The sequence below is a fragment of the Gopherus evgoodei genome, chromosome 1 (assembly GCF_007399415.2).
Source record: "Gopherus evgoodei ecotype Sinaloan lineage chromosome 1, rGopEvg1_v1.p, whole genome shotgun sequence".
NCBI lineage: Eukaryota > Metazoa > Chordata > Testudines > Testudinidae > Gopherus > Gopherus evgoodei.
Window position 1 is genome coordinate 155,464,215 of NC_044322.1, and position 16,712 is coordinate 155,480,926.

A 16,712-nucleotide genomic window follows, 5' to 3' on the forward strand; every position below is an offset into this window, starting at 1 on the left:
GGAATGGTAAAAATAGATGTAAACCCTTGTTTCCATTTCCAATTTTTTAAATCCTTATTAATTACCACAATGAGTTTCCCTAAGGCGTACATAATCATTTTATAATAATGTAATTAAGTCCCTTGGCCCATGCTTTGGGACTTTTACAGAATAAATAAAGCACCACAATCAGTACTGCATGTAATTTGTTGCTTAGAATGAAAAAATATTTTGCAGTCAACATACCATAATTTAACAGACATGGCTTCAAAAGAACCAAAATCTCAGGCCTCATCTTTACCTTCCTCCTACCATCTGATTTTCGTCTCCAGTAATAACCCTACCATATATAGAGGTGATTCCATTAGCACGTATGTGACATCCAATTCTAGATATTGGTGGGGGTGTCAACACATTTTGAAATTATGTAGCTTGATCTGTTGTAAGCAGGGTAGGCCAGTAGTGGCCTAAACCATAAACGTAGATCAACAGAACGCAGGGAGACAAAGCAAAGCAGCAGATGGCAAGAGCATATGTACATGCATGGCATGTGTGTGCAGAGGAGCGGTAAGAGAGAAAATGAAATCCCCATTGTTCTAGGTATGCAGGATGAGGAGAAGAGTTGAATCTGGAAGGATTTAGAGAAGACAGAGAGGTAGGTGTGTGTGTAGGTGTGTGTGTGTGTGTGTGTGTGTGTGTGTGTGTGTGCGTGCGTGCGTGTGTCCTCTTAAATATCATCCCAAAAGCCTCAACACCATAACTCCTGTTCTCAGCAGGTCCTTGGTCAGGCTCAGACGGGACACTAACATTTGGAACTGAGGACACCAACTACAGGCTTTGAAAAACTTGTAGAAGATGCTCACTTTAGCATTCTTCAGAGGTGGTTTTTCTACCATTTGTAACTGAGTCTCCCCCTCCAAATTAGCTATCAGACTTAACTCATGAGAACTAGTCATAACACAAATGTATAGGGGAGTTCAGCCATTTTTAAAAAGTTATTGTTGAACAAGGAGATTGTAAACTGCTGAAAAATTTTATTTCTTGGTTCTCTCAGAAGTCAATATGGGCAAACTGATTACCTCCAAACTAAAAGAACCAAATACATCTTTTCATATGAGGTGAAGTGGTAGTAAAATTTAATAGAAGTATCTAACCTGCCTCAGTAAACTTTTATTTCTTTTTAAAAACCAGTAACATAAAAACAAAGAAATGCTCACAAATGATTTGAAAATTTATAGCTTTAGAGTTATGAACAATGCCTCAAACTACAGTCAAAAAGTGGTTTCCATATATTTATTTCCCCTTTTGGCATCCCTCCTGCCCTCCCATTACACAAAATGCAGACCCCACCCAATAAACAGATTCCTAATTGGGGTGACGCTTGTTCCCAGGTGCACTCTGCTAGGAACCTCACACACAGCACTGAACAGTATTGCCACCCCTATTATAGGGGATTTAAAGAAATACTTCCATGTTTTTATTTTGTATCCAAGAGCCCCATATAATATTTGTACTTAACAGACATGTATTTGTATATTTAAAAACTGAATACTCCTATACGACTCCAGACTCCTGAGTAACATCTCTTCTAACCAGTAGGTGGTGGTAGACACACATTAACGAATGAAGTGTAATTTTTGTCATCTTCATCTGATCCTGAACTTCCCCAGTTTGAAAAAGTATTTCCCAGCATTAAGTAACAGCATTTTACAAACTTACCTTCATTATGTTAGCAAAACTTTCCCTCACATTTAAAAAAAACACAGGCAGAAAAATGAGAGTCTCAAACAGTTATTGAAAGTTTGCAGGAATTCATTTTAGGTAAGTACACATTACAGTTTCTGCTTCATTTTTTTGCTTTTTGGGATTTTATATATATTAGTGACATTACACATTTAAATTAATAGTCTAATATGTGATGACAAACCACAAAACCCAATTATTTTAATAATGGTGAAATTTGTGTGACGCTAATATCATGCCCAACATGTGTGTCTTGTTTCCTGTGGTCACTTGCAAGTTGGAGGCTAAGACCAGTCTTCTCTTCCCATTCAGCTCTACATTGCGAATACAAAGAAATGTAAAGCTACATTTTTATGTGTAGTAATTCCTTGCTTAATGTAGTTATGGTCTTGAAAAACGCGACTTTAAGTGAAACAATGTTAAGCGAATCTAATTTCCCCATAAGAATTAATGCAATGGGGGGGTTTAGGTTTCAGGGAAATTTTTTTCGCCAGACAAAAGACATTATATACATATACAGTATAAATTTTAAACAAGTTCTAATCAGAGGATTGTCTGGGGCCCTGCTTATGAGCTCCCTGAGCTTCTCCTAAAGCAACTGTGTTGATATCAGGTAGGATATTTCCTAGGAAATGCCTTGCTTCTAAATGATGAACTAGCACTCAGCTGAGCCCTCAAGGGTTAACATGTTGTTAATGTAGCCTCACACTCTACAAGGCAGCACCAAGGGAGGGAGGAGACACAGCACGGCAACAGCTGCAAACACGTCCCTACGGAAACTGAACATGATGAGGAATCTACGCTATCCCGCTAAAGCACACCACTCCCTCCTCTGGACAGCACATTCACGGCTGTAGAGGTGCAGACTTTCCAAAGTGCTGGGGGTGGAGGGTATTCAACCCCCAGCTCTTGACCCCAATCCAGCCCCCTCACCCCGAGCGCGCCGCGTTCTCACTCATCCCCCATCCCCCCAGAGGGAAACGGCCGATTGCTGCGGGCGGGCATGGGAAGGGAGGGGGGAGGTGCTGATCTGTGGGGCCTGCCCTGGTTCCAAGTCCCCACCCACTAGCAGGTGGTGGCCAAAAGACATTATAAGCAAACATTGCACAACTTTAAATGAGCATGTTCTCTAATAGATTAGCGATGGAACAATGAAACAACGTTAACCGGGATGACATTAAGTGAGGAGTTACTGTATGTGTCTGTTTTGCTCTGAAGTCTGTTGATAGAAGTGTGAAGTCCTGAAAGTGTTTGAGCACAACTAATTCAAAGCCTCTAAAAAAAAAAAAAAAAAAAGTTAAAATTTGCTATTTATATTGATATGGACTACAGCCATTATTTTGATAAGAAATGGCCCATATTTTTAAACTGGAGTGCCTAAAGTCAAACTCCTATATTTGTACTCTGATACCTAAACACGTGGTCTAATTTTTCAAACGTGCTGGGAAAGCTGATCTACTTGTGAAATCAATGGGAACTATAGGTACTCAATGTCTTAGAAAATTAGGCCACTTTTTATGCAGGTGCTATCTACGTATTAAAGAAACAAACCTTAGATATTCAGGTTTAAAAAATGTTGTCCAATTGCTTTTTTCCTGGTACAATTTTAAAAATAATTTAGAAACAGCCTGCTGTAAAGTGAATTTGGATCAATTTTTGGATGATCATTCAAGAGAATAATTTTGCTGCATACCTCTCAAGGAAGCATGACAAACAAAATTAACTTCTACACTTAAAACATGCTGCTTTTAAAAGAAAGTAAGTGTCACCAAAAACTGAAGGACTTTAAACTATTTACTGAATTCTACATGAATTCACAAATAATTCTGGTTGCCCTGTAACTGCAATTTTGGCAAAGAATCTATCCACCTGAAAAATGTTGCCCAGCTCTAGTCATTACTCAAATAACCATAACAAAAACCAAGGAGGAAACTTACAATTCGAAAACCATATAAAGCATTCCATCCGAACTGTACGTCTCCAACAATTCAACAATATGGGGATGCTTCAGCATGTGACAGATACTGGCTTCTCTCTTCAGATCTGTGGAAGATAATGAAAAGTTGTATATTAGTTGCCTTGATCACAAACTGATGGCACACAGCCAAGAAGTTGAAGATCAATTGGTAAAGAAAAAGGGACATATTATTTTGGAAGGTTGACATCTGACATTATTTCCAAAATAGTCTTTAGCCTTAGGAACCAAAATTGTCAAGAGAGCAATGAGTCACTTTCTCTTCTTTGAGGGAGTGTTCTTCTGGAAAGAGAGAATTTTTCTGAAACATTAGTAAAGGCACAAAATCGGATCTCTAAGTGGGAAAGTACAACAGCAGCTGTTATTTCTTTTTCTAAAGTATAGAATTAACTGATTATTTAAAAAGCTATACACCATGTTTTGAAAAACTGATTTACTCTACTACATGCTAAGGTTCATTAGTTTTGTAATACCCAGCTATGCATGTGTATCCATGCTTCTGTCACTCTTCCTTTAAATGGTAGTAGTCAGGTTAATTGCTAGAAGAATACAGCAGCTGTCTACTGACTCTAGCCAGTCTGGGCTAATGGGGGGGTAGGATGACTAGACAGCAAGTGTGAAATATTAGGTGCAGGGGTGGGGGTAAAAGGCACCTGTATAAGACAGAGCCCCACATATCACGACTGTCCCTATAAAATCGGGACATCTGGCCACCCTAGGTGGGCGTGTGGGAGGACGTAGGTAGTCAAATCCTTGGAGCATGCTCAGTAGGACATTTCCAAGGGTGGCGGCTAACTCCACTCCCAATTTTATACCAAAATTAAAAAAAAAAAAAGGGCATCAAACTTCAATTAGTTGAGACAGAGCCATACTTGAGGGGGGAAGGAGATTTCTGCCCTGAGGGCTGATCCTCACAGGCCTGCTTTTACTAATTGTAGCAAGAAGATAACCACAAGGAGAAAGATACCAGCCTATTCAAAGAACTGGGTGTTTGCTGCTTTTTCAGCTCAGGACAGTGTGGTGACATAAATGCCAAAACAGTGGTGCATGTTTTAAATGCTTAGGATTTGTGGCCTATGTACCTTTTGGTACTGAAGAAATCTGTAAGTTTGATGCTATTTTTTTCTTTGCATATTATTTGCTGTATTGCTGTAATGATAAGATCATGTTTAGATTTATGAGGAGTTAACTCTCAAATTGTCATTTTATAAACAAAGGGGTTTTTTTGTTTTAGTTTACTACATTGTTGTTTTTATTCCAAACTGGGGCAACTCAGGGTACATGCATCCATGATGTCCAATTTTGCATATTTATCTTATGTATTATTATCCATAGGTGGGTGTTCTGCTGTCAAAACAGAGAGACTGCCTATTCCTGCAGTAAAATGGAATTACAGTGGGTACTTATGTAATCAAAGTAGTACAGCAGGCGCCATTCAAAATCAATCTCTCCAATCATTCCCCCACTGTTAGCACAGATATACTCAAAAGATGCTTTGATGAATGATGCATTGGCAAGTGCTGACTTTTAATGGTCAGCATTGTAAGAACACAGTTTTGGCCACGGCAATTACTTTTAATTTAATTTAATTTAATTTAAATTTTCATTTAAATTCCCAGTTATGATCATTGAGCACATAGTGCCTCATTTTGATAGGTTTTGGAAATATACCCTGGAACACAAAAGCTATGCACCTTTATTATTCACTCAAATAAGAACAAATAAGACCACTTGGAAGCTTAAACAATAAACACTTCAGTTAGGAGAAAACCAAATTAAGTTTGTAATCATAACTATATCCTCTGGAAGAACAGCTCCATTTTAAAAACAACACAAGAGTGTGGATGAGATCCTCAGCTCTCCACTCTGGCCAATTTAAGACAGGTAAAAGGCTAGCACGGCTTAAAAGGCTCTAAGAATTCCAGATATAGCTAAGGAAGAATTCACCCTGAGCAGGAACAGAAGAAAACAGCAGGCACAAGATGTCCCCTGAGAACCCCCTCACAAGCCCAGATGGGAGGGGTGTATTGGGGCGGAGAGTGTCAGGGGCAGTGCCCAGCACTGCAGAGATTCTGAGCAATGCTACAAACAATAGGGCAGCCCGGAGTAACTGTAGTAAGTTAGCCCTGGGAGTAGTCCAGGACTGGGAGACACCCCTTCCCTCTGGGAGACAAATTTGTGCTTCACCTCCCAAAGGCACAGCACAGAATCTTACCCACAATTTCTCAGGGTCAGTCAAAGATATTTAATCCAGCAATATCCAGAAACTGCATGCTACTCTGAAAAACTGACAGACATATATACAAATGCTCTAATACCACAGTGGCAACTGTAGTATAAAAACCTAGAGACACACCTCCAACTAAGTATGTACTCACTGTCTCTGCAAACAAATACACACATTTTTCAAGTCAACTTTAATGAAGCTGCAGATTGCATGCTAGTCAGAATTCTGTGAACGTTTACCTGAGTTTTAATAGCACAATGTTTTAGTTGAAAATAAATGAATTTTGGATTGGGGGAAACATGCTTTTTTCACGCAAGTCATTAATGTCCAGTATCCTTAAGAGACTTTCCCATTACATGCAATCCTATACAGTCCTTACAGAGGAAGGGGGGTGGGGTGAGCAGGCAGCAACAGCTGCAAGTGAGTGTAATAGAGTAACAGAGAATGCTGCAGGGGCTGGCTGGCTGTCTCAGCCTAGGAGTATAGATGCCTAGGCCAAGTGGAACTTACCCAAAATTTGCATGGGAAGAACTCAGTTTAAGTAAGATCTATGAGTGTAGGCCTTTTTTGTTACTTTAACCCATTTCTCTGGCTACTGTGTTCCTGTTAATAAAACTTTGTTTTGAAAATGCTGAATGATATCACTGCATATATTTTCTGGTTATAAAGCTCCTAAGAGAGAAGGTTACTGCAAGAAGCCAAACCAAACTGGTCTTCCTAAATGAGCCATGATGAGAAATCAGGGCGCTGAAACCTAAGGATCCAGTCTAAGAGTAGCAAAGTCACGGAACTCCTCCTTCAGTGAACTGGAGGCCCAGAGCCTGTTCCTGCAAAGGGTCACTCAGGAGAGACTGCAGAGAGGTACAAGAAATAGCACACACCATAATCCATGACAGACACATTCCTAGGATTTTACAAATATGTATGATTTAGATTCTAGAACCTCATACAAAATCAATGAAAAAGGCACCATCTAGTTATGCTATATATGGTATGTGTGAGACACACCACCCTGTAACTAGGTACTTAACTGATGTGCAAGACTAAATTGTAAAACTGTGCTTATTTTAATAAATGAAGCTCCACCCTGCTATTTTGGGTCCTATGAAAATCAGCTTGCACAGGCATCAGCCCAGAAACAGCAACTGAGAAAAGTGACACAAAATAAAATGTTTGACAATTCTGAGCCAGGAGCCCATCAAGACTCTCCAGAAAGCAAAAGTACCCTCAGCACCCCAAAGGTCTGCCTAACCTGTATGCCTGAAAAGCAGCCAGCTGGTGACTGCTAGGCCAGAGAAGAGAAGAAGGAATGACTGGGCTAGGAGCTATACTGGCACACCATACCATAGAATGCACATGGCTAGAACAGTCCTGACATGCATGCTCAGCACAGCACATTGTTTGGGGTAAGGGAGTTGGCTGCATCAGGAGGAGGAAATACAGCCTCTCAAGTTGCTTTTAGTCAGAAAGGTAAAGAAGGAACCCTAATTGTATTATATTCAGTTTGGAGGATTATTATTTGATAGAGGAAGCAATTGATTATTGCTTCGGGAGTTAGTTATTTCTTTGCATACACCAGATTATTCCCGACTGCCATGCTTTTTTCTTTTATTCTTGACTCTGCCAATATCCAGTCTTTTAATTTCATGCTTTCATTTCCCCTAAAAATGTGTTGTTTCTTCTTCCTTGATTTCTATAAAGGACAATAATTAACTGCCTTAAATAAATAAATATTTATTCATTCACCTAGCCTCTCACAGCAGACACTGTACCTTATCCATAATTTAACACAATCAGCAAGCTTAGAGCTGCTACCTGCACTCAAACCAAGAAGCACAAATAATCCAGGGCCCACTGGTTCTAAAATGGGCCTTAGAGACACTTAGGAACAAATTGACTCTGCTAATCTTGGAGAAATGAGGCCAGAGATTTTGGGGGTAAGGGAGGAAGAGGGGGAAGAGTTGTGGCTACAGAAAATTAGTTTTTAAAATGACCATTTAGGACTGATCTCTCAGCATCAGATTTAAGTACAGCTAAGTTTGCTAGTGTTCGTAAGAGCTTAAAAATGTAGGATACTCCAGAGAAGGTTATACTCCTGAGAGTTACTTAGTAGTGCTAAACATGCTAAAGACTTCCTTTATAGAAAAAAAGAAAACAAAACAGGTACATGAACAGTTAGAAAAAGAGTGGCTTGTAAGATCAGAATGAGTCTCTGGGCACAGATGATGTTCTAGGACCAGTTCTAGTTCTTTAAAAAACATTAATGCCATTTTATTTATAAGAGTCTATATTCTGGTTCTGAAATATCCTGGACCTATACGGAAGTCTTCAGAAAATCTTAAAGGCGTATTAATTAGTCTTAAGGAAGAGATTAAAAGTTGCCTATTGCAGATAATTGCCTTAAACCTTTTGCAGCTACTGTGTTTGTTTTTAAATAGAGAGTAACAAATCTTAGAGTCAACTTTTTACAATGCATCCACTCAGAACAAAAAGGGATGGGCAAACCACTCAAAAATAAGTACTTTTATTCTATTACTTGAAAATTAGGTAAGTCTCTCTTTCCCCTGTAACTTTCCACCATTCCACTTACTCCTATCAGAAGTATTTATTGGGGAAGGTGGCAGTCACTTTGGGGTCCCAATCCATAGTTTGAGAACTGTTGATCTAAACAATACTCTTGGACTGTCACTGTTAAAATAACTCAAACACTCACTGTTTTAATGAGCCCGTTTTTCTTTTTGACTCCTTTAGTAGCAATATTCTTAAGACCCCTGAAATTAACATTACTTTCTATAATGGTTATGTCCTCCTCCATCTTGTGAAAATACTGTTTTAGTAATACAAACATTAATAAAGCTCAACCTTGTTTATTTCATTGACATCAGGCACAGCAGCTATAGAAATAGCGTTTAAGGTTGTCTACATTGGCTGGTTGCTTGCCTGTGTAATAACCTTAGAATGTTATAATTCTGCATTAGCAGTGGTGATTTTTTTCTGGGTGCATGTGTGCAAGACAGACAAACAAGGATAGATTAAATACCTCCTCACCACAGACAGTGCAATCCACTTAATAGGGATGTCTCCCACAAAAGCAACTTAAACTCTCTGAATCTTAGGTGACTTGAAAAGGACTGATTTTTGTTTAATCATACATGTAATTTTTAGTGTTCTTGTGATTTTTAAGTTAGGCTAGAGGGGCCAATTACCCTATTAGGTGGCAACCTGAGGGGGAATTAAGACTGGGAGAGAAGCCTTTAATTAGAAGCAGTTCACTTGTGCAGGAACAGGCAGGACCTATATAAACCAGGAGGTTGACAACAGAGGAGGCTGCTGGGAAAGGCTGAAGTCACTCCCCCTGGGAAGAGGGAGGAGTGTTTGGAGGCTTCACATATGTATAGACTGCAGTTGCTCCCTCAGAGGAGGGACTGGTGAAGCGGGCAGACCCAAAGATGGAAGTGAGAGCCAGAAGGTTAGGACAAGGCCCGGGGAAATGCAGCAAGGTACAGGGCAGACTGCTGACTAGAGGGTCCCTGAGCTGGAACCCAGCAGAGAGGGTGTACCTGGATTCCCCACTCAGCCACTGGGGAAGTGGTATTGGCAGGGCCGTGAGTAAGAAGACGGCCTGAGCCTGCTTCTGACAAAAGACTTTCCTACCCCCGGAAGGGGGAATCACAATAGCGACCTAGATGGAGGGCTGAGACACAAGGAGGCTGCAGCAGCCCCTGGGGTGAGAAAGGGGTTTCAGACACAGATGCAGAGGGACAGTGTGCAACTGCATGAATGGGAGCCATACCTTCAGTGAACAGAGCACCACATCACAGGGGGTGGAAGGGGATTTGCTTCTCAAGCTAGTCTGACAAATGTCATTTTGTGCATTTTTAGAGCACTGCACAAAGTCCACTCTTAGGCATTCAAATGTAAGGTGGTGATTGGGGAAGGTAAGGAGGGGAATTGTTTTTTGGGGTATTGTCCTTTTGCTTTTGTCTTTGATATGAAGTCTATGCATAAGCAACATTGTGCACCTGAACTACACTGATTGGGTATATTTTATAAAAGTAAACCAAGTAGCAGCTATTAATTCACACCTTCAGTGTTAAAATACTTACTGCTCTGCAAAACCACAATGCTGAAAAAGAAACATAATTAGCTGACTTTTTGTTTTTGGTTAAAAAGGATCTTAATCTCCTCTCTCCAAGAGCTTAAAAAAAAAGATGGGTCTGTCTACGCTAACCATCCTCTCCTAGAGCAAAAGTTCTGACATTTGGCATTTGCCTTGGGGGCAAACAAATCTACGAGGAGGGATCCCCAGTGGCAGAGCGCTGATCCTATGACAGACCTCTACAAGGACCATTTGTGGCTGGTTACTGACTGACTGCCTGCCTGCTCAGGAAATCCATAGGGTTGTTGCTGATTCCCATAAGATGAAGGGCCATCGGGGTCACTGCATTCAGTTGGCATCATGACCAGAAGTTGAGGGCTGACAATCAGACTAGGAACGGGTGCCCTCCTATTTATGTAGTATGTGGTTGTCCTGTTGCCTGAAGATTCGCACTACAGAGTTTTAGAGAACAGACAGTAATGCCACATAGGCTAGTCTGATAGCTCTAAGCTCAAGGACATCGTCATCAAGCCATCTGGACATCATATCCCTTGAAGCTGCAGGTGGCCCAAATGGGTCTCCTAGTCTGTTCCTAATGCGTTCCTGGACAAAATCTTCAACAGGGAAGAGCCTGAAAAGCATACCTCTTTCCACGCATTTGTGGGATCCAAGCACCAAGCCAGCTCTGTAATTAAGTGCTGGGACACAAACTATTCTGTCTATTCAATGACTCATTGAGCAATAGACCAAACCAAGCCAGAGCCACTTCACTGTGGATGAAGTCTGGCAAACAGCCTCAAGTACATGCATGCCAATGTGACCTAACACCACAAGACAAGTCTATTAAATTGCAGTCTGACTTTATACAAGCTGGAGAATGAATGATTTAAACAACTGGAACCTATCCTCCAGCACGTACATCTTTTCTGATCTGGAGTGGACCATGGTTCCTATGAACTCTATTGTTTATGATGGGGTGATCTAAGTGACTAGGAATAACGAGCATTCCAGCCTCATCACTGTCTACTGCTGTGATTTGCCTTTGATCAGCCAGACTTCCTTACACGGGTGGATGTGAATACCCTGCTTTCTCAGGTGGCCAGTACCAGTGTTGGTGCTGTGGAGAGCCCAAAAGGATCCAAAAGAGTCCAAAAGTAGTATGCATCTTGCAAGTCAAGCACATTGAACTAATCTTGAGCCTGAAGACATGGAATGATTGAGGAAAAAATTACCAGTGCGAATCTGAGGTGGCATATATATTTTGTCATTTCAAATCAAAAGAAGAACAAATTTAGAAACCCTCTGTGAACAGAATTATAATTTTCTAGCCAGCTCTACTTATCAGCATAAACTGTATGAGAAACAGAGCATACCCAAACCATCTTACTAAGAGTAGGAAACTGAAAAAAGCAAAAAGAACAAGACACTTTTCAAAAAAACAGCTCAGATACCATAATGATGAGCACAGTCTAAAAATGTAGACAGATACATTACGCAAGTGACCAATAGGAAGCTTCAGAAACATGCAAAATTAACACACACTAATTTACAGCAGCGAGGAGTGAGCCATTTGTATGAAGCACTAATGCAGGGAAGAGAAACAGAAGTTATAAATTATGTTCAGCTCTTTGCAAAGTATACAAAAGCGCCAGAAATGAAAGGAGGTAGAAAGGGAGTGGAAAGTCTTGGAGGTCCCAGTTCCACAGCGAAAGAAGTCTTGAAGAATTGCAAGATCTACAACGTCTTCTCAGCATATCTAAGTGCTGCTTATCCTTCAAAAACCAGCGGAATGCTATCGCTTAGTCCACATTCAGGTACTGACACTAAAATCAGGTAAAAAAAGTGGGTGAGGTAACAATACCTTTTATTGGATCCATCTGCTTGGTTGGGATTCCTGCCTCTCCAATCTTCCACAAAAGTTGGCCCACTAAATGATATTACCTCATCTACTTTGTCTCTCTAATATCCTGGGACCGACAAGGCTACAACTACACTGCATACTAAAATCTGGTGGTAGCTCTTTGGGAAACTGAACCCTGTTTTCTGCTATGAGCACTCCATACTCACTCTCTCTAGATTGCTTTTTGAAGCAGTTTTTGTTGTTGTTGTTGTTGTTGTTTTTAAATTTAGGGTAGCCATCAAATGAAACTGAGTGCAGAATTAACAAGAGACTTAGCTCTCTTCAGTTGTTAATGAAGTATAGTCTCTTACATATGTAGCTTATGATTTCTGTTTCTGATTAGGAACTCTTTGTGTATATTCACTTTGATCATCTTTGCTTTCCTGCTTTGCACCTCCATCATAAACAAATTCCAGAGATTGGTGACACACGGCTAACAACAAGATCATTAAACTCTGATGATTGCCTATTTAAATGGAGTACCCTGGGGCAAAGAGATGGCTACCACCCAGGGCCAATCAATTTTTCCAATCTGAATTTTCGGAGGGGAGGTAACTAAGCAACAGATTCTCTGGATGGGGACTTTGCTCACCAGAGGAGGCTAATCAGGGAGTCAGCTGACAAAGGGTCGGAGGTTATAAGAGACAGGGTCTCGCCAGCCATTTTAGAAGAAGAGGGAGAAAAGACCAGTTTTGTAAAGGACAGCTCAGTATGCAAAAAACATACCTGACTTACAGTCCAGCAGACTGGGAATGTGCTGCTTCATTCAACTACATAACTGAGTGCAAGAAAACACACTAAACATGAGAAAGGGAGGAGTGGAGCATGACTCCAATCCATGATACCCTGAGAAACTTAGTTAACCCCTTGGTGACCACTTTACTACATCTACAGAGACTCCATGTTTCAGAGAAGAAGCCAGGTGTAAGAGAGAGGGAGAGAGGAGCGATCCTGGATTCTCTAGATTATGCTGACTTAAGTACAAAGAACACTTAAGAGCAGTGATGAGCTGGAGCCGGTTCCCAAGAACCGGTTGTTAAATTTAGAAGCCGGTGCAGAACCAGCTGTTAAAGGGGCGGGCGAGTGGGCAAACAACTCTGGTCCACGGGCCACATCTGGCTCGCGGGACCGTCCTGTGTCTGGCCTGCCTGAGCTCCCAGTGGGGGAGGCTCCCCCAGCCCCTCCCCTGCTTCTCCCCCCAACCCCCACCTTGCACAGCTGCAGCATGCTGAGCTGCCAGCGCCAGCGCTCTGGGCAGCTATGCAGCTCCTGCTGCTTTGAGTGGCAAGGTAAGGGGGGGTGGGGACTGTGAGCTCCAGTGGGCCAGGTGGCATCCATACATGCTGCCCTGAGCAGCATGGTAAGGGGGCCGGGCTGGGGCTCAGAAGAGGGGTTAGATAAGGGGCAAGGAGCGGTTGGAGGGGGCAGAGGGAGGTCAGCAGACGAGGGGGTTGGGTAGGCATGGGAGTTCTGGGGGTCTGTCGGGGTGGTGGTGGATGGGCAGTCAGGGGACAGAGAGCAGGACAAGTTGAGTAGGGGATGGGGTCCTGGGGACAGTTAGGGTGAGGAGTCTCAGGAGGGGGTGCTCAGGGGACAAGGAGTAGGGGGGATTGATGGGTTGTGGGTTCTGAGGGGGGCAGTCAGGGGCAGGACGTGGGTGGGGGACAGGCTGTTTTGGTAGGCACAGCCTTCCCTACCCGGCCCCCAATACAATTTTGCAACCCCAATGTGCAGGACCAGCTTTAGGAAGTGCGGGGTCCGATTACAACGGGGCCCTGGCACGGCTGACTAAGAAAAACATAAAAAAAAAAAATACAAAAAAACCAACATGTGGGGCTTGTAGTCACGGGGTGGCACTCCAAGTCTTGAGTGGCACTTCAGCAGCGGGTCCTTCACTCGCTCTGGGTCTTCAGGGGCACTGAAGGATCCACCGCTGAAATGCCGCCGAAGACCCGGAGCGAATGAAGGACCCGCCGCTGAAGTGCAGCTGAAGACCCAGTAGGGAACCAGTTGTTAAGATTTTGGCAGCTCATCACTGCTTAAGAGTGGTGAGGAAACATGCAGGGAAATGCATATGTATATATTTATTATTTTGTATATTTCTTGTGCTAGCTCAAGTAGAGAGTAATTGTGTTGAGAAATCTTTGCAAAAGATGTGTGTCTATCTGCTTTCAACTATAATGTGGTCCTGAAGAGCGGAGATGTAAATCCAGAGCGCTGACAAAGTTGGCACTCTGAAGAAACGTGTGCTTAAACTACTGAGGAGTCTGCAGGCCAGCACTGTTCCTGGGAGCCTAGTGCAGCTGGGTTGCATGGTCTTATTCCCCTGAAAGGGTAATATGCAGCCTGTGCGCCAGAAAGGCCAAGGGAAGAGACAATGTTACAGGCTAGTCTCACCAATTTACGAGCGCATGGGCCCAGAGTATAAGGCCCAAATACAACAGCCTGGTAAGCATCCAGCCAGGAAGAGCTTTATCAGGGCTTTGTGTGACAGAGGCCTACATAGAAAAGCAAAGCTAACCCATATGCGCTATTACAGGCAAAAGGAATTACAATCAATGATTTTCTGGATAATAAAAGCAAAAAATACAACCACACATTTCACATAAAAGTTAAGATGGTTATCAATTATTCCGAGAGCTTGCGTCTATATTTGAGAGACGCTGCTTTCTTTGCCCGCTTTCCAAGTTCAACAGATTAACTTTTGGGGGGAGGGTGGAATGGTACGGACCCTATCACTGAACACAATATTTAGCATCCCATTTTTAAAAAAAATATTACCATAGATGAATAAACCTTCTCTTTTTGATCACATCCACCTTTTATAAAACCTCATGCTAGAAGCACTCACCATGACCTACAACAGCATTTCAGGCCGCAAAGAGAGAGGCTTTTTGAAGACAAAGGAAAGATGACAGACTGATAATCATATTTATTTGGGCATCAGAATTTTTCTGGATAGAATCTGTTTATACATATTTTGTTAGGGTAGGATTTCTGGACCAAACCCCAAATACAAACACTTCTACCCAGATTTTTGATTCAGTCAATGGCTTCTTCTTGAGGTCCCCCTTTAAAAATTACTTAACAGGATACACTTGTGTGTCAGATTTATATCACAAAATTATGGTGTAATACTGACACATCACAATACTACTATTACTACATAAAAACCCAAATGAGAGGATATTTCACAAGCACCTACATTTTTAAAATGGTCACTATATAAGAGAGACATTAAAAATGAAGTTGTGGAATATACAAAAACCTGCTTCAAAGTAGTTGAAGCAATGTAACCCTTTTTAAAAACATAAATGCTCTTCTATGACAAGATGAGGTCAAGAGACTTGGGTCTTCTTATTCTGGCTCTGATAGTGACTTACTGTGTTGCTTTGGATGCATTACTTAACCTTTCTGAACCACAATTTCAGTTTTATAGATGGAGATCATTGAGAAGTTCATTGAATATACAAGTGCTAAGTACTGACAACAAAAGCATTACTCTCCAGTTCAGCACCCAATTGCAACCTGTCTTCTCACTCAGCTCTTTCCTATAAGAGGTTCAAGAAATAAAACCAACCTACAACATTCAGCTGTCAAACTTCCTCAAAAAAAAAAAAAAAGTCTTGTCTTCTGACTACTAAGTGATTTTTAAAAAAAAATCCATTAAAACATCCAAACTAGATCTTAAATAGACTAATTATAAATATTTTACTTCTCGCACTGACAATCTATTCATTGTCACATATTCATAAGCACAAGTTCAGGCATCAGGAACCCAGGTACATGTATTCCACCTCTTACATAGTGCACTCAATGGATCAGAAGCACAGGTCCCGGCTTTCAATTGTTCCAGGGGGTACTCAACCCCTGCTCAGCTCCAGACCCTGCCCCACTCTACCCCTCCCCCCAATGCCCCACCCCACCTCTTTCTGCCCTCTCCCCTGAGTGCATCCCATCCCTGCTTCCCCCGCTCCCCCATGCCTCCTGAATGCCGCAGAACAGCTGATCACAGCAGCCAGGAAACGCTGGGAAGTAGGGAGAGGAGTTGATCAACGGGGCCACCAGTGGGCGAGAGGTGCTAGTGGGTGGGAAGGAGCTTGGCTGCTGGTGGGTGCTAAGGACCCGCTAATTTTTTTCCATGGGCTGGAAGTCCAGAGTTGGCACCTATGATTGGGATGCAGTTTTTCAGATAAAATTTAAATTTTGGTAATAATTGAGTTGTAAAAAGTCAATTTTCCCTCTTGAAGCGGATTCATTTTGGCACTTAAAATGCTAGTCTACAACCCAGGGGTGGCTAAACTGCGGCTCATGAGCCGCATGCAGCTCTTTTACAGTTAATGTGCGGTTTGCAGACACCCTCACCCCAATTCTCCACTTACCAGACTGTGGTGGAGAGCTTGAGGCTTCTGCCTTGTGGTGGGTGCAGGGGCTAGGGGATTCTGCCTAGTGGGGATGGGAGCCCTGAGTCGGGCCCGGCTGGCACCTCCCACAGGGAGGGAAGCCCTTAGACCTCCCCCCCTCCAGGGCAGAAGCCCCCAACCTCCCCCTACACTGCAACAGGCACGCATCAGCTTTTGAATTTCTGAATATTGTCGTCTGCGGCTCAGAGAGTCAGTAAATTTGGACACCCCTGAAGAAATCCTACTATACGGTGGTGCTTAGGTGAGATGTAACAATCAAATAACACTTAAATTCTCTGTCTAGCATAGGCTTGTAAGTGAACAATTACCAGCTTGCTCTTTTGTTTGTTATTTTTAACATGTTTTAATATTCCTTTACTTCCTGT

The 16,712-nt window shown here is 42.1% G+C and overlaps 1 protein-coding gene across 11 annotated transcripts in view; it reads right to left on the reverse strand.

Annotated features, from left to right (window-relative positions):
• CASK (calcium/calmodulin dependent serine protein kinase) overlaps positions 1-16,712 on the reverse strand; it is a 415,898-nt gene that overhangs the window by 207,345 nt on the left and 191,841 nt on the right. For all 11 annotated transcript variants that reach the window (XM_030576389.1, XM_030576372.1, XM_030576320.1 and 8 more), the window contains exon 3: positions 3,660-3,765. In XM_030576389.1, coding sequence (XP_030432249.1) covers positions 3,660-3,765 — 106 coding nt within the window. The remainder of the gene's footprint in view (positions 1-3,659; positions 3,766-16,712) is intronic.